This window comes from Anolis carolinensis, chromosome 1, assembly GCF_035594765.1.
Source record: "Anolis carolinensis isolate JA03-04 chromosome 1, rAnoCar3.1.pri, whole genome shotgun sequence".
Classification (NCBI taxonomy): domain Eukaryota; kingdom Metazoa; phylum Chordata; class Lepidosauria; order Squamata; family Dactyloidae; genus Anolis; species Anolis carolinensis.
Window position 1 is genome coordinate 299342624 of NC_085841.1, and position 24965 is coordinate 299367588.

At 38.9% G+C, this 24965-nt stretch overlaps 1 protein-coding gene across 1 annotated transcript in view; it reads right to left on the reverse strand.

Annotated features, from left to right (window-relative positions):
• Nucleotides 1-24024, reverse strand: part of LOC103277978 (very-long-chain 3-oxoacyl-CoA reductase) — a 30973-nt gene extending 6949 nt beyond the window's left edge. Inside the window, exons 1-10 of the mRNA XM_008105423.3 lie at nucleotides 23792-24024; nucleotides 16918-16964; nucleotides 14874-14949; nucleotides 11938-12048; nucleotides 9155-9219; nucleotides 8460-8504; nucleotides 6202-6236; nucleotides 5551-5632; nucleotides 4464-4529; nucleotides 2230-2379 (exon numbers count right to left, since the gene is read on the reverse strand). Of these exons, the coding sequence (XP_008103630.2) occupies nucleotides 2230-2379; nucleotides 4464-4529; nucleotides 5551-5632; nucleotides 6202-6236; nucleotides 8460-8504; nucleotides 9155-9219; nucleotides 11938-12048; nucleotides 14874-14949; nucleotides 16918-16964; nucleotides 23792-23963 (849 nt within the window). The 5' untranslated portion in view covers nucleotides 23964-24024. The remainder of the gene's footprint in view (nucleotides 1-2229; nucleotides 2380-4463; nucleotides 4530-5550; nucleotides 5633-6201; nucleotides 6237-8459; nucleotides 8505-9154; nucleotides 9220-11937; nucleotides 12049-14873; nucleotides 14950-16917; nucleotides 16965-23791) is intronic.
• Between the last annotated feature and the right edge of the window lie 941 nt (nucleotides 24025-24965).

The window sequence follows — 24965 nt, forward strand, 5'->3', positions numbered from 1 at the left end:
TTCCTCTTCAAGTCCCTTAGAATGATATGTAGAGGTGTGTTGCCTGTGTAACTGTAGGAAGACATACATAAAATACATGCTCACAAACTAACTAGCAGTCACATGCTCCATTAATGTTCTCTCATCCCTTTTAAAGCTCTTGGTAGCAATGAGTCCATCTTATTTATGATAGAGAATTCCAAAGTTTAATTATGCATTTAGAAATACCTCCTTTCACCTTTCCTGGATCTTCCATTATCCAGCGAGGTGGCTCTATTCCAGGTAATAGGACTCACTTCATAGCAGCCTAAGCTGAATCATGTTTGTCATTTTAATACTATTTCTCCCATCCCTTTAGAGCTCTTTGCAATCCATTTTCATTCTGACAATGGAAGCTTAGGTTGCTGCTGCCAGCAAACAGGCCTTTTTCCATCTACGACAAGCTAGGCAATTGGCACCCTATCTATCTGATGAGGCTCTGGCAACAATCATCCATGCCACGGTCACGTCTAGGCTGGACTATTGCAACACCCTGTATGTTGGCCTTCCGATGTCTACGACCCGAAAGTTCCGTATTGTTCAGAATGTGGCAGCCAGGCTACTCACAAGAACACCCATGAAATGCCATATAACACCAGTGCTGCAGCATTTGCATTGGCTTCCAATTGATTACCGTGGTCTATATAAGATGCTAGTTCTGATCTTTAAAATTCTTTACGGCCAGGGCCCATCGTACCTTAGGGACCGTCTCTCCTTCTCCCGTCATTAGAGGTCGCAACGACCATCCCAACGCAACTTACTTTATATACCGGGTCCTAGAGAAGTGCACTTGGAAAGGACCAGACACAGAGCTTTTTCTATTTCTGCCCCTGCCTTATGGAATGCCTTGCCGCCCTATATGAGAGCCATGCGTGAGTTAGGGCCTTCTACCCTAGCACTTAAGACCTGGCTTTTTACTAGAGCTTTTGATTTATGTTAATTTTATCAATATTTGTATGTATGTGTTTTTATCCTTTACAATTTAGCTTGTAAATTGCCTTGGATGGAGGGCGATTAATAAGTAATTAAATGATGATGATGATGATTATCCTAAATAATTTAAAGTAGTCAGCAAATTTTGCTGCCTCATCCCCACCCTAATCTAGGTCATTCATGAACAAATGAATACAGATGTGGACTTTGTTTCCAAAAGGTACCAAATCCATCTGAACAAAATTTACTGGAATTGAAAAAAAATCTACATTCATTTGCTATAAAATGTAGATTTCCAAGCCCTGCACTAAAGTGATTTGATGTATTTTGATATTCATCTGTACATAATGTACTCCTAGCCAATGATGTGCTGCCACCTAGAACATGTTTTTTTTTTCATTTTGGAGGGATTTGGTACTTTTTGGAAACATGCTCCACAAATACAGACCCTTGAAGACTCTGCAGCTCACTATTGCTTCATTCACATTTTGACTATTCCTACTGTCTATTCCAAACAAGTAGTTCAGATTTTACCTCTTATCTCATAAAACGGATTTTTAATGGGAATGCATCGAAATTGTAGTATTAATAAAGTTTAACACCAATTTAACTACCATAGCTCAGTACTATGGAATCACAGGAATTGTAGATTCATGAAATTTTGAGTCTTCTTTGCCAAAGATGACTCCTGCCTCACTAAACTGCATACCTCATGATTCCCTTACACTGAGCCATGGCAGTTAAAGTTATGTCAAAATACATTAATTTTATAGTGCACATGAAGCCTTGGTCTACACTCCTGGGGAAGTCCAAGTAAACAACGTTAACTAGATCACTGTAGATGCTTACAGATTGCTAACTACTCTTACAACTCTTAGTCTACATTTTTATGGTAGAATATACAATAAAAAGGGCCTTCAGTGGCGTAGTGTGTTAAAGCGCTGAGCTGCTGAACTTGCGGACCAAAAGGTTGCAGGTTCGAATCCGGGGAGCGGAATGAGCGCCCGCTGTTAGCCTCTGCTTCTGCTAACCTAGCAGTTCGAAAACATGCAAATGTGAGTAGATCAATAGGTACCGCTCCAGCGGGAAGGTAACGGCGCTCCATGCAGTCATGCCGGCCACATGATCTTGGAGGTATCTATGGACAGTGCCGCCTCTTTGACTTAGAAATGGAGATGAGCATCAACCCCCAGAGTTGGACATGACTGGACTTAACTTCAGGGGAAACCTTTACCTTTACCTATACAATAAAACCATGGATATTAAAAAAATACATACCGAAAGTTCATGCAATGGGTATCCGGCAGTTTCATACTCAAGACCAACTGTGTTGATGGCATATTTTACATACCGTTCAGGTGTAGGTCTAAAAAGGTTTGGATTAGGAAGGTTTACCATTTTTGTAAACACCAATTCTGGCGCAAGACTCTGAAAATGTAAAAATCTCATTAAAACAAATATTGTGATAAATATTATGACTAAACAAAATATTTATATACAGTGGCCTTTCCTCATTAAAATAATCCACATTTACATTTTTTAAAGTATATTACTGCAGATACTTGCGTATATGTTGACTTCGAGCATAAATTGAGGGCAGGGTTTAGGGCCAAAATTATCTATTTAATATGCTCCAGTGATAAGTTGAGGGTCATTACACAGAGAGCAGGAAGCACCAATACTGGATGCCAGACAATACTGGTCACTGTTGCCATTTCCCTGCCCAAGCATTTAAAAAAATGGAGAAAGTAGAGGGAATTGGTACTTCTTTTAGGTTCTCTCAGGATGAATTAAGCTCCTGCCATTTATCACTCTACACACAGAAGTGGATGGTTCCTTTTTGATAAAAGTTAAGATACCCATGGATAAGTCAACCCAGGTTTTCTGGATGGATTTTTTAAACTATTTCTAGACTTATACATGAGTACATAGGGCACTTGTGTTAATTTCACCACAATGTTAGGGGGAAACTTATGTCTATTAGCAGCACTTGTTTGGTTAGAGTTAAAGGTAAACATTTTCTACCATAGACAAATGACAAAACAAAGATAGCAGGAAGTTTGCACTGTAGATAAAAGAAGCAGACTAATAAATAATGAAGTGTCAGATGAAAACAAAAACCATTTTAATCAATTGCTTATGTAGTATTTATATTTGTTAGATCTATATATATAATTTATTGAAAATTACCAAATGACTGAAGATCCTGCCACCATATTCCAACATGTGTACAGGATCTTCACTGTAGTGTAAAGAGAATTTGCTTACAGCTTCATATATCATGCATACTTGTGTATCTAAATTGCTAAAGCTCCAGATAATGATGGTAGAGCTTGAATATCAGCATCGCTGATTCTTGGAGAGAAATAATAAAATGTAGTCTAGTATGGTACTTCTCAGAGTATCTGATGATATGTGTGGTGGTGGCCGTGGGTACCAGCAGTTATTAATTTCCATTATACCAAGGATTGGCACTAAATTTTTGTCCATTGGGTTTGTTTCTTCCATGGAAATTTGTCAGGGACCATAAACCAATGGCTCAAAGATCACTACTGAACTAATAAGTAATCTGTTCACAGTGAAAGAATATCCTTTACATCAGGAGGACATTCCATGAAAAAGCCACAAGGAGAGTAAATACAGTAGAGTCTCTTATCCAACACTCACTTATTCAACATTCTAGATTATCCAACACATTTTTGTAGTCAATGTTTTCAATACATCGTGATATTTTGGTACTAAATTTGTAAATACAGTAATTACTACATAGCATTACTGCGTATTGAACTACTTTTTCTGTCAAATTTGTTGTATAACATGATGTTTTGGTGCTTAATTTGTAAAAATCATAACCTAATTTGATGTTTAATAGGCTTTTCCTTAATCCCTCCTTATTATACAACATATTCGCTTATCCAACATTCTGCCGGCCCGTTTATGTTGGATAAGTGGGACTCTACTGTACCCTGTTTATAGTCGCTGCCTCCAGACTTCATTTGGGAATGGTCCCAAGTGTAAGAGACTCTTTTTGGAGTTATTACAATCTATGTTACCAAATTAATAACACCACCTCAGTAAGTGGTTCCAATAGAAGACAATTCTACTCGCTTGCCCAATGATACCCTTCTCTTTGTATTCTACATTGACAGGCCTACCCACTCAATTCTAACTATGAATTTTAAATTTATATTTTATTAGTATTGGTGGTTTAATTTTAGTTCTATGTATTTGATAGCCTTGTGTTTTACCTGTGCATTTTAACTATGAAGTACCTAACTTGGAGCCATGAGGAGAGACAAATCAAATTATGATGGTGATGGTGATGATGATGATTAGACTTTCCGTGAAAAGTAAATGAGAAATGAAAACACCCTGTTTATGTCTAGCTGCCCCCAAACTTCATTTAGGAATGATACCAAGAGTAAGCTGCTATATTTAAAGTTATAGCAATCTATGTTGCCAAGTTAATGACACCACAATACATGATTCCAATACAAAACAGTTATACTCACTTGCACAATGATACCCTTCTCTTTGTATTCTATACTGAGACAGAGACTGAAGAAATTTATAAAAGCCTAAAGATATGCAAGAGGATAAACATGTTATGAATTCAGTATATGCAGAACAGTAATGTTTATTAGTTAAAAAACCAAATCCCACATCCTACACAGGTAAGCCTTTGGGGAGATTAAGTTCTCTTCCAAACTAAAATGACAGATGTGTGCTGGCATGTCATCGTCAGTCAAGATGTTCATCTCTATGAAATGTTCTGTATCTTCCAGGAGTGTATTCTTGTTTTTTTAAAAAATCATTGTATATTAAACACATTTATAATTTAGTATGTCCCCATTTTTATCAGCCTGAAATGGAAAAGTTGCAGAGAGGGGAGATTTCTAGAAAATATCGTAGCTCAAAATTGCATGGACTAGAATTCCTTAGACATGTAACACTCAACTTCAGAGAACATCAATGTTAAGAGACTATAACCTTGTTGACACATAATGGCAAATTGTAATAAACATTTCCGGGGATGAACCACAGTTTGACCTCACTATCTGTCCCTGTGATCATTGGATTTTGAAAATTTTGGCTTGTTGTGGAAATAAGGATTGATGATAAAGCTTCAGGGGAGATAACTTTTCCCCATGATAACTGTTTCAAGAGTTAATTTTCCTCCCAAGGGGTAGATTTCTGTCACTTCCTGTTGTCTCACCCCCGTTCTTAAGTATGAGTCTTTTGGGTGTTTGTAATTCAGGGACTGCCTGTACTTGATAAAAGCAAAACAAGATGTGGGGGGATTTTCATACTGAACTGGGACAGCAATTATTATTTCAAGTTAATAATGTAGTCAAACCACTCCAAAACCTTTCTCTTGATGGGAATGTTATACAAGGGATAGGGTAAAATAGTGCTCTAAGATAAACCCTTCTTCACTAGAGAGGCGCATGCCCCATGGTGATTTCCCCCCACATATAAAACCTTGCCTTACTTTTAAAAGTGTACAGGAATGCATTTCAGAAATGACTTTGTTACAACTTTTAATTAGATCTGTAGCAAAATTTGAACACATTAAATACTAAAAAGTTATATGTATACCTTGGTTGCTGAATAAACAGCTAAAAATGGGCACCGGTTAATTGCAGTAATAGATGACATATTCACTATGACTCCCTTAGACCTAAAAAAAGATTTATTAAAAATTAGAAAACCAACTACCAGAAACAGCAGAAATCACACTTACTACAGAACTCAAGTTTGGCTCAGGAAAAAAATCATTATACACAATACAGGCAAAAAGGAGTTTTGAAGCTTTTTGGATCCTCACCCTTAAATAACTATCAACAACTACAGTACCATAATACTTATGCTCACCCTGTTTCTTCCAACTATCATATGACTATATTCTTTATTCCATGTCAATTTTGCTTCCACTGTTTCTCAGCAATAGCTTTAAGAGGGTCATTCCCAGGAACATCCCAAGAATTGTAGGCACTCCCTACAGAATAGCAGGTTGTTCAGTTTAGATAATGAGAAAGACTGGCTTTTTAACTCCTTTTTTTTTAAAAAAAAATCATATCAGTGAAAACAAAAAGGGAATCAAGTGGCAATAGGTTTCCACTACTGGATAATTCATGAACCCAAAACTATAACCCCACTGCAAAAACATAGAAGGCAGACTGATCAATCATAGTAATGATTTTTTCTAAGAAAGGATTCCCTCCTATAAATGATGACTGTGTGACTCACCTTTTCACCATGCCAGGTAGCACCAAATGTGTCATCTGGAAAGGGAACAAAAAACCTGGTGACTGAATGGTAAGCACTAAGCAAATAGCAAGCTTAGGAAATTCTCTCTGTTCCCTTTTCAATTCAAAATACTTAAAAAAAAACACAAGGCCCTTATTTGTGAATGAAGCATTTTTTCTATGTAATATTTCTTAACAAAACAAATATAGTGAATCAGACAGCCACGTCAGCACTTGTAATTCAGCCATCACCACTAAGAGCAGCACCAGCATACAGGACTGCAGGACAAATCAACATGAAGAGGTGATTATTACACAGAATTGCAGGGTTGTACTTGCTGCATCAGCTGGACCCATTCCAAGGATGTATCTACATCACATAATTAATGCAGTTTGACCTCACTTTGAACACCATGGCTCAATGCTATGAAATCATGGGAGTTGTAGCTTTAGGAGGTGCTACAAAAAACTACAATTCTCAGGATTCCATAGCATTGAGCCATGGCACTTAAAGTGGAGTCAAACTGCACCTATTCTATGGTTTAGATGCACCCAATGAGACACCTGATTTGGCCCTTTCAAAAAAGTTCAGAATTTGAGCTGAGCCAAGAAACTGCAGCAAATCCAGTAACTGGTGATGCCTAAAGGAAAGATACCACTCCTTACAATCCGTGTGCTATCCTATCTTTATTTTTTGGTTTTTAATAAATAAGTTTGAAATATTTTAATTGTATACAATTATGCAATTAAAATAACTTCTTGTACATTTATCTGTGTATATTTCTATTTCCATTTCTCATTTTTTTATTTGTATTTTATCCGGATGCATGAGCTGTGTACACAAGACTTATGATGTTTTATTTACTTGATTGAGCCCAGTTGAGGACAGATCAATTTAATAGGTCCTCCACAGGTAATAATAATAATAATAATAATAATAATAATAATAATAATAATAATAATAATAATAAAAACTTTATTTGTATTCCGCCCTATCTCCCCAAGGGGACTAGGGTGGATTTCAACATACAATGGCAAACATTCAGTGCCTTCGTAGGCAAACAAATACTGACATAAAATCCCAAGGAAACCCCACATATAAAAATAACATTAAAACCTAACATCAAATTAAAGCCTAACATCAGTAAATTAAACCTAACATCAATAAATTAAACTACAAGTAGTCAAACAAAATTATACAGTAACTTAAAATCCAAACAAACATCCACATTAATTTACAACAGCCAACTAAATTTCACAGTGTATGTTGGTTATGTGGTCAAATGATGATCATTGGGCTGGTGTGGACTAGGAAGGTTCAAATACGATATACGAGGTAGTTCTCAGCCGGGGTCCGGTAGTGATCTCTATCTAATCCTCCTCTCCATATGCTAGTGAGCATAAATAGGTCTTCAGTTGTTTTTTTGAAGGAGAGGAGGGAGGAGGCCAGCTTTATTCATTTAGGAAGGTGTATATTGTAACTGTGACATTAGCCCTGTCCTATCTATGACAATGAGGTATTAGTTACCTATACCCACAGATCCACATGGTCTGAGTTGAAAACCACAGAGCGTGGAATAGCTTGGAGATTTCTATAGAGATCCATTCTTGTAGGCTCTAAAAGCATTTTTCTTGTTCCAGTTCCAAAGCAAAAAGACAGTGGTGCTGTCTCACTACCAATCACTCGACATATATTTATTAAGAAAGAACTGGAAAGCTGATGCTGTATGCCTGGGATTCTCCACCCCAAATGTGATAGGGACCAGTACCATATCCCTGCCATATTACGAACATATTTAGTTTCCTGGAAATTCACTGCAGAATAGCAGCTGATGGCTCATGGAAGGGCATCTCTTTGAAGAACCTCACTTTTGATAGTAGAAGTGTGAACAACTTCAACAGAATCCCACCCATTTTTCTCTGGAAAGTGCAACATTACTTGAAATTACAGAGCATGGCTGTCAGAGAATATAGGTTTGCCTAATAACTCTATGCACAAATAGCTCATAGCTAAAGCACTTATCTGTAGTTACAATTCTTAAAAGAAAAAAAAACACTGTGGATCAGTGGTTGCCAATACTGCTGAATTTTAATTTCCAGAATCCCTCACAATTATTTATGCTAACCAGGGCTTCTGCCAGCTGAAGTTCACCAATATCAACTGATCTAGCTACAACAATAGGTATGTTACTTTGTATCAGTAAAAATGTTAACACTACCGTGTCATCTAAAATTGTCCCATAAAGAAATGGCACTTACCTTGCACACAGATAGACAATTAATGTTTATCATGTTGTCAATTAGCTGCAAGAGAAAGATTATATGAATTCTAAGAAGATGCTGAAAGTTCTTGATATAAACTAAAAATGAATCATGCTAAATTGAATATGGGAGTAGATGGCTGCCATGTTTCATTTAGTTACCCTAACTGCTTGAGATTTTCTAATTGCAGGATTTATGGTAGAATCCCAATAACAGTGGCTATAGGATACATGTCTGAGATGATAATAGTGGTTGGTCATCTATAGAAAGGTCACCAAACAAGGATTTGCATAAGAAGAAAATGGCCAGGCTTTGAGGATGCAAGGCTATTTACTGCTATTCCACCTGGTCAAATGATTCCCATAAGCCACAGCAACGCGTGGCCGGGCACAGCTAATTTATGTATATATGTTTGTAGTTTAGACTTATATGTGATTAGAATAAAGACACATGTTATATAGTTTGATATGCAATTGTTGTATGTGTATTTGTGTATGCGTAAGTATTGCATATTTACTTGTGTCTTTTTTAAAATATTGGGAGGAGGATAAGTTTATATGGAACAAAGTGATATTCAAAGCTGGAAATTTTCTGTATTCCAAAATCAGCACAGTAGCCCTAAGTCCCGATTCTTTACACTGTTGTAAACATATACTTGAACATAACAAATGTAGAAAGGGAAAAATACTTACTTTATCTAATTCTGGGACATCAAGGAAGCGCTCAGGATAAGAATATGCAATGCCCACATTATTAACTGAAACAAACATTTTATTTGAATATGATTACTGAAGTGTGACATTACAAAATTCAAATGTGCATAACACTATCTTCCCTTTTTTCCTCAGCTTTATGCCATTTAAGTCTTATATTGATAACTCCTAAGGTCTGTTAACTGTTTAACACTTGAGTTACTTAGCATTTTAATTATGAAACCACTTCTAAACTGGAAAGCAAATATAGCACAATTATTTCTTAATATAACAAACATAGCTAATGATCCTGAGATGATGAAACCACAATTATCACTTTAACTCTGACATTCCATTGCACTGTAACACCAGCACAATATAAATTTAGGCCATACTCACATGATTTTGGAAACTTAAGTTTTAGTATAGTAAGTTTTATTAAGTATAAGTAAGCAGTCATCTTCTGTGGACCTCATAATCTTTTCAACTTTTAAGTGTATGACATTAAAACACCAACTCTGAATCAATTTTGATTTGAATGTTTGATATGTTTTTTTGAAATATATATGTTGATGGCTTCTCACTGCTGATCTATTTATCCTTTTTAAACAAAGTTTTAATTTTTTTATATATAGTATAACTTATTAACCAATACAAACTATATGAAATAATACCATATATAGAAGGGGCATATGCATAGAATTCATGGCTATTTATTTTAAGGGGCAAAAACAAAAGGATCCCATATTGGCTTCCATCCATTTTAAAGGAAAAATTGGAAATTTATGAGTACATGCTTTTAATATTCCTCACAATACATGCTTTGTTCTTTTTTAAGCATCACAAATAGCAATCTTTGGGTTCTATGCACGTTTCTCAAAATGGGCAGGAACTTTTTTTTCTCATGATGAAAATGGGTATCTTTCTTCACTACATTTGCAATTTTAAGTTGTATTCCAACAAGCAAAAATAAGTACAACTGAAATTTAGTGCCTGAATTCAGAAATACGATTTGCTTACTTAACACAACACATCATCTAGGAATCAAGGAATTGGATTTTAATTTGTACCATTATGGAATCACTGTGTTTGCCTGCCAAAATGAAGTAATAGTAGACTTTCTTTAACTTGGCTTCACTTCTGGATAATGTTTTTACTTTCTTCTCCTAATTTGCCAGGTTTATCACTGCAACACAAGTAGAACTTAGGTTGTGCACAAAATAGCTAATAAATTGTATTTCAATGCTGCCTCACTTAAAGGTAACCCAGGAATGATTTAAGTTTGAATCTTATACTCCAAGCACTCCATCACAAACATAGGACATTTATTAATTATCTTAATGATGTCAGTTCCACTCCACTGCAATAACCAGTATCTCACACATTTTGTTAGGTACAAAAAAACCCCTGTCACCTCAATAAAATGAATCAGAGAAAACAAGGGAATATGGCGAAACTGACTATTACAGTTAGTACAAGCAAGACTCTCCTTCTAGGAGGGAACTTGTGAAAGGACAGGAATAGACAATTCAGTGATCAGGGAAACATAAGTGTAAGTCCATTTATATTTTATATACCATCTTCTAATTGATTAATTTCTCTAACTTACTTGCTTTCCTTCAGCACTGTCACTTTTGATTTCAATGCAACATGTTAGTTATGACATATACACTTAAGAAGACACAGGTTACCCATTTTCCTCATCAAAGTGTAAAAACGTTTGGCTCCCAAAGGGAGAAACTCATCTATGTACCCAATAAACACACACTGTGAGCGCACTGAAATTCTTCTTAAATGTTATACAGCTCTCCCTCCTTCTTATTGTGTATTCCAGAAGAAGCAAGATACAATAGATTGTTTTATCTGTATCAGAAGACATCTATTTAATATGACTCTGAATAAATGATACCAGACAATTGAAGGGAAATTCTCTCCTTTCGTGACAAAAGTCCTCCAATAAGGTTTCTAACAGAAGGATTTGACCCACTTGATATGGTAAATTATGTCAGACCAGGAAGAGAAAAAATCCCGGAAGAGTAAACTAAACAGAGAAACATACATATATCAACCATATTTTATCAATTATACAAGCAGTTAAGGGGCAAAGAAACAAAAATGGAAGACAACGTTTACTGGTCTGCATTGAAGTTCAATTCCATGAACCATGAACTTCTTAGAAGCATGGAAGAAAAAAGTTGAATAATAGTGATAGAATAATTATAGAGGTAATTATTTTATAATTCCTTTTGAATTTCTGCTTGTGTGCCTTCAAGCGATTTCCAGCTCATGACAATCTTAGGGTGAACCTATCACAGGTTGCTTTGGGTTAGATTTCTTTAGAATGTGTTTGCCAGTGCCTTGCTCTAAGTCAAAAGTGTGTCCCCAAAGTGACCTGTGAGTTTCCATCATTGAAGAGGGATTGGCAGCTCACTCCAGCACTGAAACCACTACACCACAATGGGTTGCTTCATATCTGGCTTTCTTAAACTTTCTACTGCTTTCTCACTTTGACCATTGGCTGTCTTTAAATTATCAAGCAAACTACAGCAAAGACATCATAATATATTTCTAATCCTCAAAGGGCACAATATCCTTTTTGCAGAATAAACTACACTTAATAACAGTATAATTTTTCCACTTCTGAAGTTTCTGTTAGGCTGCAAGATTTTGAACATCATTCCAAAAACAGGTGATGCTACTAAAATGCTTAATTTTATCTACTCTTTGGGGAAATAATTTTTCAGAACAAAATTGTAAGGATTTAGGAATAAAAATATACAAACCTAAGACACCAATCTCAAGGCCTTCCAGACCTGCTTCTATATTACTGTAAATAGTTTCTGGGTCTTTAAAGTCAGCAGCAATAGTCTTTGTTTCTACTTTATATTTTGCCCCTGTAATGAAGCACAACCACAAAGGATAAGTAAACATCTTGATAATATTTCAATTAAAAAAAGAAACAAGTAAAACACATGGAAATATTGTAGAAAAATAAAGAAAATAATGCTCCTATAGTATATGCACTTTTATTATATAAAATAATTTTGAAATCTTACATTTTTCTATTTTACAGTAAACAGAAAAGTGTTTACGACAACTACTTCACTTAAGCATTCCACACTAAACCAACAATGTAAAGAATCCAATACTGCTAAACACACATTATCACATAACAGACATTTAAAATTGTTCTTAGGAAGCCATTTGCCATTAAGACTAGCTTTAAATGAGTAACCCCTCAGATTATTTAGTTTTTCATCCAAACCAGTCCAGAAAGCCACATAAAGTTGCAGTCTTATGTACAGATGAGACTGTACTGCAGTCTTGCAAAACAGTTCGCAGCTTTAGAGACACTTGTGAAGCATCACAGAATGGGAAGGAATACTTCTCATTTTGCAGATTGATGCTGGCCAACAGTGAGATGCTTATCCAAAGCCATACTATTTGGGTAATTTTGGGTAACAAATTTCCCAAGTTTCAATTAATCATCCAGCTACTGGAAGATACATTCTGAAATAATGCAATTAAAAACTAAGCTTTTTCTTCATGCTTCAGGTCACAGAAAAATTCTGCTCAGTCATTCACCTTCCTATCTATGTCACTGTTCCCTTACTATATCTAGCAACAAACTTTGCCTACTCCCCACATGCCTCTTCAACTCAATATTATTGTTTAACTGAAAGTTTGGCTACTATGGTAATTTCCTTATCTATACTGCCTCTATATCACCCCATTAAAATCAACAGTTTGAAGTAACACTAACAGAATTCTACATCTACTTCAGATTTCCTCACTTCCACTTTTATGTTTCCAGATAACAGACTGAAAGATTTTACATTATTATATATGCTCATGTATAGGTCCAGTCATGTCCAGCCCGTTTATGTTGGATAAGTGAGACTCTACTGTACTTTGTTGGGAGGTGTTAGGTGGCTCTAACGGTTTCCTGTCTGGAATTCCCCTATTTTCAGTGTTGTACTTTATTTAGTGTTCTGATTTTAGAGATTGTACTGTTCTGTTTTATTATACTACAGTAATTTTTATATATACTTGGAGCCAGATTGTGTTCATTTTCACGGCTCTCAGCAACACAATAATAATATTAATAATGTTAGTAATAATAATGACTTTGGTAATGCACACTACTTCTCTTCCTTCTCAGATTCCTTTCTGGAAGAATAGTTTCTTGGGAGGTGTTAGCTGGCCCTGATTGTTTCCTTTCTGGAATTCTCAATTTCCCTGCTTTCAGAGTGTTGCTCTTTATTTACTGTCCTGGTTTTCTTTATTTATTTATTTGCTATGTTTATACCCCGCTCTTCTCACCCTGAAGGGAACTCTGAGCGGCTTACAGACTATGGCAAAATTCAATGCCGCATTATACATACAAATAATAAATATAACATTTCAAATGATAAAACAGTTAAAACACATAAATGCAATAAAACAGATTAAAAACATTTTCCCAAAGGCCAAACATAAGCCTGCTAGTAAAAGTGATCTTATGCATTATTACCATGGGGTAATATAGATTATATTGTTATGTATTATTATACCACATTATTACACATTATATTTATAATCTTATATTATATAATCTTATATTATCTACTTAGAACTGGATTATACGAGGCTCCTTCTACACAGCTGTTTAAAATCCACACTGAACTGGATTATATGGCAGTGTGGACTCAAGATAATCCAGTTCTAAGCAGATACTGTGGCTGTGATTTGGTTATTACCACTACAAAGAACAATTAGCATTAGTTTGAGGCTGTGATTTGGTTATTACCACTACAAAGAACAATCAGCATTAGTTTGAGGCTGTGATTTGGTTATTACCACTACAAAGAACAGTATTAGTTTGGAATGCGCTCCATTCATATTTAAGTTTGGAATGGTGAAAACTCAACCCTCTAGAACAGGCATGGGCAAACTTCAGGCCTCCAGGTGTACAGGGTAGCATCATCTAAGTGTGGTGTTTAGTCCTATAGCATTGTAAATTACTACGTTCTGTTTTTCTGTTAACAGCGCTCCATGCAGTCATGCCGGCCACATGACCTTTGAGGTGTCTACGGACAACGCTGGCTCTTCGACTTAGAAATGGAGATGAGCACCAACCCCCAGAGTCGGTCACGACTGGACTTAACATCAGGGGAAAACGTTTACCTTTATCTTTTTGTTTTTCTTAACTTATCACATGTCATCTAAATTTACTGGTTTACCGATTACCATATGTTTTCATCCTTATACCACAAGTAAGTGGATTTCCCACCCTCTTCCCTTTTAAAAATGTGTCTAACTTCGACATTGTGAAAAATCAAACTCTTAACATTAAAGGCAAAGAAAATTAGCGATCTCCTAAAGTAGCACTATATCTTACTTTTTTAAAAAATTATCATGACCTTGAGCTCCTGAGACAATCTAAGATCATCTTCTCCCCACTCCCTTTTTAATGAATATTTCTGACTATTAACTGATGAAGCATGACAGGCATAGACAGGAAGTCCCCCTGCACCATGGGATGGACTCAAGTCACTTTTCATGAGTACAATGCATTAGTATGGGGAGGCGTGGGTAAACTCCCTGGCCACACTGGCTGAGTCTTGTGATCACTGCCATCCCAAACATCTTCACAGTTTGAATCTTCCCTGCCCATGGTTTAAAGTGTTAAATGAATTTACACTTACTTCTGCATATACTCATGGGAAAGAGTACTCACATATCTCAATGGCAACCCGATCCAGTTTTTCCTGAGATCTGCTGATAAGAACCACCTTCATTCCACGCTTAGCTAACTGAAAAAAAGAAATAGTGAGAGAGATTCAAGACAATCAGTTACAACACTGTGGAAGCATTGTATTTGTTTAATTATATAGAGCAAGCCTGCACATTGTGGGCTGGATGCAACCTGAAAAAGGCTTTCCTGTGGCATGTGGATGGGACTGGGCCCTTTCACTGCCTGCCTTTCTCATCAAGCAGGCAGGCAGGGAGGAGTGGTCTGCTGAAGTGTTTTTGTTTTCATATTGGCCCTTTACAAGGGCCAAATTGTGCAGGCCTGATATAGAGCTTGGGGAGAGAGCCTTTCTCCTACTCACTCAGAAGAGCAAGAAATGTGTGGCAAATCACAGATGTCTCAGCCACAAAAAACCAATTAGTACATATCTGGCTTCATCCTGCTGAATCTTGGCCAGAACCTTTGTAATTAATGAAGTGGGGGGGGGGGGGGATTGGGACATGCAGACTAGGAAGCCCTTCCAGCTGTAGAGGAATGATCCCCACAGAATTTGCAACATTGTCATTGTGACTTCAGTAGAAAAGTTTGCACTAATTTTTGACGGGGGTTGTAAACAGGTCCACTGATGATGTGCCCCAGTGTCAAAACACTGGCAGTAGGGAGTCTGGGTATAGTTACCATTTGTGGCATTAATGGGACATCAAATTGAGAGCATCAGCCAATGTGTTGTTATCCCCAAGGAGGTGAACCACCGTTGGCATAATCTTGGCAACTAATGCACTAATTCCAGATGTTTATAATGAGATAGAACAGATTGGTGGATTGTATGCCATTCTGTTTGCTCACGTAAAAGACAGTGGTAGTCAAAATCAACTTGTGCATATGTTCGAGGCAGCAGTTGATTTGAACAGGGAAGAGACCAGCTTCATCAAAGGGCATATTCTTAATCACTGAGCAAGCCAAGAAGGATAATCCCGAGGAGCAGAGCCAGGCATGGCAACACATAGCCATTGAATTTGCTACCATCTTCCCAGTAAAATCTGCCACATGCTTCGACAGATGTATCTGGTGGTTTTCTAGAATGCGAGCCTCTTGTTTGAGGACCAAAATGACCCTTCTGTTCTCTTTCTCTCAAAGTACGGATTGACTTTATCCCTGATTTGGCCCCCATACACATACCATAGAGACAGTGGGGAAGGGGTACTTTTCTCTGTGTTCCTGCCTTATGTTTCTTATGGACCTGTGATCCATCTCCAGAACCAACTGCACGACCCAGTGTTAAGGGTCTCTTGGGAGGTTATTACACAGGCAGTTGTATCGCCTTCCTGGCTTGGATATTTCACACCACTTTATTGCTAGATAAACCAACAATATTTAAGGTAGAGACACCAATTATAACAAGAGGATAGGTGTTGATGCCCTGACTGAACCACAAGATTCACCCAGACAGAGAAGGCATTAGGTGTAGCCACTGTTGTTGGAGATTTTTTCCCCACACCCCAATATTCCTTGAAGAAAGCAGTGGAGGCCATGACACCTAGACAAAATAGTAAGAAAAGGATACAAGTTGAGGTTGGGGAGTCAAAAAATATGGAGTAGTGAAACAGTCAGACAGAGGCAACTATTGGTAGGTGAAAAAGAGGTCAAACAAACTAGGTCAAGCAAAGGCTAGATGATCATCTGTCGGGGGTTTTTTGAATGCAATTTTCCTGCTTCTTGGCAGGAGGTTGGACTGGATGGCCCACGAGGTCTCTTCCAACTCTATGATTATAAGGAGAAAGGCAGAGAACAGTCTAACAAACGGTATCAAATCAAAAAGCAGAAATGCTCAAAGTTCCTAACTGCTGCTGCTGTGGCAAAACAGGACCTGCTCACACAAAGCACATGGAGAGTGGATGGAATTATCACCAAAATGTTACCAAAAAACTCGAGAGTTCTGAATAGTGTTCTGTTCTGTGCAGGTGAATGATAACACATTTGTGTGATTCACAGAGACAACGAAGGAAAAATTAACTAAATGATACCTTACCTCTTCTGCATAGGCCTTTCCAATTCCACTAGTAGCTCCTGTCACAACTGTAGAAAGCAAAAGAGAAAAGAAAAGAGGAGTTACCGACCAGAAAGATTTCATATTGTGTTAAGATTTTATAGGTTTTTAACACAATGATGACTTTCGAAAAGTTGCTTTCTAAAGGGTGTGTATGTGTGTGGAGGGGAGAATGTGGTTCCTCCCCATGTCTTTTGTTGATTGTAATTTGCTTTAGCCTATTAAACATTCAACTAATAAACAGAACTTTGCTGCTGCTCATTTAGTCATCTCCGACTCTTCGTGACCTCATGGACCAGTCCACGCCAGAGCTCCCTGTCGGCCGTCACCACCCCCAGTTCCTTCAAGGTCAAGCCAGTCACTTCAAAGATACCGTCCATCCATCTTGCCCTTGGTCGGCCTCTCTTCCTTTTTCCTTCCATTTTCCCCAGCATCATGATCTTTTCCAAGCTTTCCTGTCTCCTCATGATGTGGCCAAAATACTTCAGCCTTGCCTCTAATATCCTTCCCTCCAGTGAGCAGCCATTGGGCATTATTTCCTGGAGGATGGACTGGTTGGATCTTCTTGGGGTCCAAGGCACTCTCAGGATTTTCCTCCAGCACCAGAGTTCAAAAGCGTCTATCTTCCTTCGTTCAGCCTCCCTTATGGTCCAGCTCTTGCATCCATAAGTTACTATGGGGAATACCATTGCTTTGACTATGCGGACCTTTGTTGCCAGTGTGATGTCTCTGCTCTTCACTATTTTGTTAAGGTTGGCCATTGCTCTCCTCCCAAGAAGTAAACTTCTTCTAATTTCCTGACTGCAGTCTGCATCTGCAGTGATGTTCGCACCTAGAAATAGAAAGTCTGTCACTGCCTACACGTTTTCTCCCTTTATTTGCCAGTTATCAATAGGTGTAGTTGCCATGATCTTGGTTTTCTTGAAGTTTAACTGCAACCCAGCTTTTGCACTTTCTTCTTTCAACTTGGTGATAAGGCTCCTCAGCTCCTCCTCGCTTTCAGCCATCAGAGTGGTATCACCTGCATACTTAAGGTTGTTAATGTTTCTTCCAGCAATTTTAACTCCAGCTTTGGATTCCTCAAGCCCTGCATGTCGCATGATGTGTTCTGCGTACAAGTTGAATAGGGAGGGTGAAAGTATGCAGCCCTGCCGCACTCATTTACAAGCACATTATATCAATTTTATGCACAATAAACCTTGCAGAATTTTCAATGAGTAACTATAGCTGACATGATTTACACAACTATCAAGCCAAGAAGCAACTTTCCGATGATCCTAAACCTATCATGGGTTTCAAATTTTTTTCAGAGGGGATTTGCCATTGCTTTCCTCTGGTTCTAAGAGAGTGTTACTTGTACAAGGTCACCCAAGGATTTTCAAATTCGAATTCATACTCTGGTCTCCTGGAGTCTTAGTGTAAGATTCAACCATTATATCTAAGTGGTTCTCTTCAAGCATTATACTGACTCCAAACTTCTTCATATGAAAATACAGCTTTCTTCTGATTTGAATTAGGATTTAAGACTACTGAGAACAAATTAATGTTTGGTAGTATCAAACAAGAAAAAAAAATGTCCAACTTACAAATGACTCATAGTTAAGAACAGGGGTGAGACAGCAGGAAGTGAGAGAAACCAGCCCCTGAGAAGGGAATTCACTCCTGAAAGAGTTATCATGGGGAAAGGGTGTCTCTACTGAAGCTTTATCTCCAATCCTTATTTCCACAACAAGCCACATTTTTCAAAATCCAATTATCATAGAAACAGAAAGTGATGTGAAATCTTCTGAACAGGGACACAGATAGCAAAACAATCACCACAGCAGTGTTAATCCTTCTCTATTCTAGCCAAAGCTTTAAAATATGTATTTTGGCTGGAGTTACACTTAAAAATGTACCTGTTACAACTTACAAGTAAATTCAAATTGAGAACAAACCTACAGAATCTATCTTGTTCGTAACTTGGTCACTGCCTGTACTTTATTTAGTTGTGAGTTACTCAGTAACGAGTCACTACTCTAACATGAAGTTCATTAAGTATCACAGGAGGTCACTTAAAAGCACATGTTGAATCCAATATGGATATTATCAAGGAGAAGCACACTGAAATCAACACAACTTAAGTTTGTAGTGACTATCTAAATCCCATCTATTTCAATGTAGTTGTTCTGAACTGGACTCACACTGAATTTAGGCCACTGAAGAACAGAAAGAAAGACTGCCCACAAATGTCAGAAACGTGCACTATGACTGACTCTCAATATGTGAAAGAGGGATGGAAAGTCTTACTAACTAAAAGGAGTTTTATTTAGGGATCTCTTAGCCCTGAAAGGTTTTATTCTGCCAATGAAAACAGATCTGGAGGAACTAGAAGCATCCAAACCATCAAGCCATCAAGATACTTAACTGGGAAAAAAAACCTACCTCCCTCCCTCTCCCCCTCCCCCTTTCTCATGCTTAAACACACATCATGCTGATATATAAAGACTAAAATAAGGGTGTCCATTATTAATTAATGCTTAGAAAAATATACCATCTTCTAATACTGACATTTGTCTTTGCATCCCACTATACATTTCTCAGATATATTTGGATATCTGAAAGTCTAACGATCTTAAAATGATGATTAAATGTCTGTTGGCATTATGACTGCAACATTTTGCATAATTTTTGTACTAATATTAATAATGCATAATGGGATGCAGATATATTTGTCTCTGCATTCCATTATGCATTACTTGGTATATTCTGATATCTGAAAGTCTAACCATCTTAAATTGATGATTAAATACCTGTTGACATTATGACAACATCCACCTAATTTTTGAACTAAAGCTAGCAACGCATTACAGCATGCAAAGACATTTGTTTTCTGCATCTCAATATGCATCACTTGATCTTCACATATTTAAAAGTCTAACAATCTGAATTCACCGGCTAAATGAATGCCAACCATCTAGCTGCAGCCTCTGGCCTAAATAGGGGATTAAAGGAGAAGTCCAATAGTTTTATACCTGATAAAGAGTTCTAGAATACCCAAAAGCTTACAGATTTTGCTTAATCCCATATAGCTCTGTTTAGACATATAACAAGTTATCTAATCTGAAAAAATAGATTGCAGCTGCTGTTGTGTCTTCCAGTGGTTTTTGATTTATGGAAACCCTAAGATCAACTTATCAGTGTTTTCCTGGCAAGATTTGTTCACAGGGCAGAGGGATTGGCTTCACCTCCTTTTGGGGCTGAGAGAGTATCACTTGCCAAGGGTCACCTAGTGGGTTTCCTTGATCAAGTGGGGATTTGAATCCCGATCTCAGAAGTCATAATTCAATGCTCAAAAAGCACTATGGAGATAAATATGTTTATATTCTTTCAGTCAATTTACAATGGACTATCAAATCCTACTTCAGAATGGAATTTCAAGTGCTGCTGCCATTGATTAGAAACACAGCACATTAAACAAATTATGTCTACTTCACTGTCTAGAACAGGCATACTCAAACTGTGACCCTCCAGCTGTTTGGATCTACTACTCCCAGAATTCCTGACCATTGAACAAGCTGGCTAGGGGTTCTGGTAGTAAGAGGCCAAAACAGTTATAGGGCCACAGTTTGAGGATGCTTGGTCTAGAACATCACTCATGGATATGTCCAGAGTATTTCTTAGGAATAACAAGTAAAAAAGAAATAAAAGGATCCGAGGACCTAAAGATGGTAGTGCACGCACTGGTAACCTCAAGATTGGACTTCTGCAGTGTGCTGTACATTGGGTTACCTCTATACCAAGTTTGGAAATTCTAATTAGTACAAAACCAGCCGGATTGCTTACAGGGACATCTAGGAGTGAGCATATTACACCCATACAAAAGTCACTCCACTGGCTGACAATTTTGTTGCTGTTTATTTAGTCAGTCACTTCCAACTCTTCGTGATCTCATGGACCAGCCCACGTCAGAGCTCCCTGGTTTTTCTAGGAAAAGTGCAAAGTGTTGGTTTGGACTTTTAAAGCCCTACATGGTTTGGATCCAGGTTATCTACAGGATCACCATCTCCCATGGTCCCTTAGGACAGAGGTCCTCTGGGGAGGCTTACTCCAACCAGCCAGAAGCTGACTGTCAACCGTCACCCAGAGGACCAGTTCATTGGCTGCTGCAAGAATGTGCAATGGCCTGCCAGAAGAGATCTTACAGCTAAACAAGCCGTCAGGATTTAAAACAGAATTAAAGACCTATCTCTTCCAGCAGGTCTACCCAGTCAACTTTCAACCATGAGTTTTGGTTTACATTCTATTGCTGCTGTATGTTAAATATGTACCCTGTGTTTGGGATTTTTTTTTATAATCGTGTTTTTATCTATGTATTTTATTGTATGTACAAATTGTACATATTTATGTTTATATGTTTTGACTTTGTTGTACCCTACCCTGAGCCATTGGGGTGGTAGGTAATAAATGAAATATAGTGTTGTTGTTATCATCAGACATTTACAAGCTAGCAACAATATTAAGAACAGTACACCCAAAAGCATACACCAGAGCAAGGGCAAGACTTTCTTTTTAAAATCTTGTGTCTCAGGTACATGTTGAACATCCATTGTCTGCAATTTTGACATCCAAAAGCCAATATGGCTCATAAAGGTGGCTGGGATGCTGATACCTCTGCCTTCTGATGGTTCAATGTACACAAACTCCATTTATTGTACCAAATTATTAAATTAAAATAAAATATTGTGTATAAAATTACTCCCAGGGTATGTCTATGAGTTGAATCTAAAACATAAGTGCTATTTGTGTTCAGATTTGTCTCCCATCTCTAAAAAGGATTAAGTATTACAAAATGGTTGTGAGGGGTGGGTAGGGTGGGGGTATCCATATAGAAATGTCAAATGACATGAAGGAGCGTACTAATCCTTTTACGCATTTCACAGAAATCGGGACTCAGCCCACAGTTTCTCTTCCATGAGAAGCGATTCTCTAAGGTGCCATCTACACTCCCATTATAATGTAGGTAGAATTGGATTATATGGCAGTGTGGACTCATATGATCGATGCAATTCAGTCTGCATTATATCAATGTACACCAGGCAAGGGCAAAATTTGGCCCTCCAGGTGTTTTGGACTTCAACTCCCAAACACCTGGAGGGCCAAAGTTTGTCCATGCCTGAGCTACACTGACCACGTAATGTAGTTCACACTGCATTACATGGCAGTGTAGGTTTTTTTTTCTATCGTGTCAGAAGCAAATTGAGAATATACTGCAAGTCGCTTCTGGTGTGAGAGAATCGGCCATCTATTGCCCAGAGGATGCCCAGATGTGTTACCATCCTGTAGGAGGCTTCTCTCATGTCCCTGCATGGGAAGCTGGGGCTGACAGAAGGGAGCTCACCCTGTCTCGTGGATTCAAACCACTGAACTTCAGATCAGCAGTTCAGCCATCACAAGGGTTTAACCCAGGCCTGGCAGGCAAATGTGGCCCCTTGGCCCCTCCTCTCTCTCACCATCCTATCCTTCCTTTCTTCCCTCTTTCCTTCCTCCCTCCTTCTGTCTCTTTCTCCTTCCTTTGCTTTTGTCTTTCCTTCCTTCTCTCTCTCTCTCTCCTCCCTCCCTCCCCTCCACTCTTCCTGCCTTCCACCCTTATCCACGTTCATCCTCTAATCCTGGCCATTGGTTTATTGAACCTTTTACTGATGGAGCTAAAATGAGATGGTTTTTTTTTTAGTATTCTACTTTTAGTGTGTTTTAACAAGGTAGTTATGTTGTGTTATATTGTTGACTGTGTCTGTTTTGTTTATTGTCTGTATGGTTTTTTTCTGGCAATTGAATGTTTGTCTTACACGTTGGAAACCGCCCTGAGTCCCTTCGGGGAGATAGGGTGGTATACTGTACAAATAAAGTTTATTATTACTGTTGTTATTATCTTCCTTCTCTTTTTCCTGGGGGGATGTTCAGCTGGGAGAAGAGAAGTCCCAGAGGGAACATGAGAACCATGTTTCAAGATTTCAAAGGGTGTCCCACTGAAGAGGAGGGAGGGAGGGAAGGGGGAAACTAACTTTCTGCTGCTCTAGAGACAAGGAAGCAATGGGTTCAAATGGCAGGGAATGAGATTGGATTGAAAAGATTAGAAAGAACGTCCTAAGAGTAAGAGTCATTGTAGAGTGGCCCAGGCTGACTGGGAGTGTGGTGGAGTCTCTTTCTCTGGAGGCTTTTCCACAGAGGCCGTCTATTGGGAGCGCTTTGATTGTGCCCTCCTGCATGGCAGAGGGTTGGACTGGATGGCCCTTGGAGGTCTCTTCCAGCTCTAGGTTTCTGTATCAGGAGTAGGCAATACGAGGTCTCGTGGATACACTTTTTCTCTCCCATCCACCATCTCATCCTGACCAAGACCAACTCTTTTGAGATCCAGACATGTCCCGTCTTTTTTTCACTTTCTGCCTTCAAAAAAGAAGAGGAAGGGGAGGAAAGGGCAGGGAGGGGGTTGGTGAGAACCCCCTCCCTTCCACGCTGGTCCAGCCAGGCATGCGCCCCCCAAGTTAGAAAGTTTGTCCATGCCTGGTTTAACCCATTACGACACCGCGCCTCCAGGACAGTGTAGATGGGGCCCTAAGTAACCTTGAACCCATACCTCCATTGATCCCCATCCGATTCCATTGGTGAAGGAGAGGTCTCATGAATGGGATCTCTCACACAAGGGAGAAAGGGGAGACCGTGGATGAAGAGGAGAAGCTCTTTCTGAGGAAGAGCAGCTCTTGCTGTGCTTCCACAAAAGGCCAGGAATCAAGGCAGCGGGGGCTGAGGAAGGAGGCCCACAGGAGGGGGGCTGCGAGGCGCGGAAGGCCCCGGAGCGAGCGAGAGCGCGACTCACCTGCCCAGGCGCCCAGGTGTGGGCCCACCGCCCCCGGGTTCCCTATGATCCATAGGCGGAAGATGTACCGCACGTAGCGGAGCAGCAGGAAGACCCAGAAGGCGACGACCGCCACCCCCAGCCAATAGAAACGGCTTGCCCATGGACTCCAAAGCGAGTCCGAATCCTCCATGGAAGCGAAAGATGAACGACAACACCAACAACAATGCCGCCACTGCTGTTTCAAGACAGACTGAACTTTCTCGGCACTCTTTATATCCCACAGACCAATCCCGCCCCACGCAGCCATTGGCCAACTCCAGCCAATGCACGCTTCCCATTGGGCATCTCGCCCGCCCACCAACTGGAAAAAGAGGGCCAAGTCGACTTCACTGCTGCCTCTCTAAACCTGACGGATTAATCCGTCCCGCCCACTGTCGCCTCCACGTGCCTTTGTTTATCCCAGAGGACGCTCCTATTGGCGGAGGCAGCCGTCGCTCAGGAAGACCGCTCTGTCTGATTGGGTGGTGCCGTTTTGAGCGGGTTTCTTTTAGAAGAACCAGACCTTCTTGCTCCTCTCAGGCCTCTTCCACACAACTGAATAAAATCCCACATTATTTGCTTTGAACTGGAATATATGGCAATGTGGATTTAGGGCCCTTCCACACAGCCCTATATCCCAGAATATCAAGGCAGAACATTCCACAATATCTGCTTTAAACTGGGTTATTTGAGACCACGCTGCTATATGTTCCAGTTTAAAGCAGATATTGTGGGGTTTTCTGGGATATAGGGCTGTATGAAAGGGCTCTAAGTCCACATTGCCATATATTCCAGTACAAAGCAGATAATGTGGGGGGGGGGGGTTCAGATATGGAAGGGGCCTCAGATAACCCAGTTCAAAGCAAATATTGTGTGATTTTCTGCCTTGATATTCTGGGATATAGGGCTGTGATGAAGGGCACTCAGAGTCAAAAGTGTGGGAAGGAGACGGTGCCGCTTCCTTGGACAAGGAGGAGGAGCTCCTGCTTAAATTATGAGAAGGGTCAGTTTGGAAATCTGTGAATAGGCATTTGCATCAATTAGGATAACTTGATTTTTCACTTCTGTTGCATGGCTAATATTTTATAAATATATTGGGGTCAAGACAAAGATGTTTACGCATGGGTTGCTCAATCCCGCTTCATATATTTTC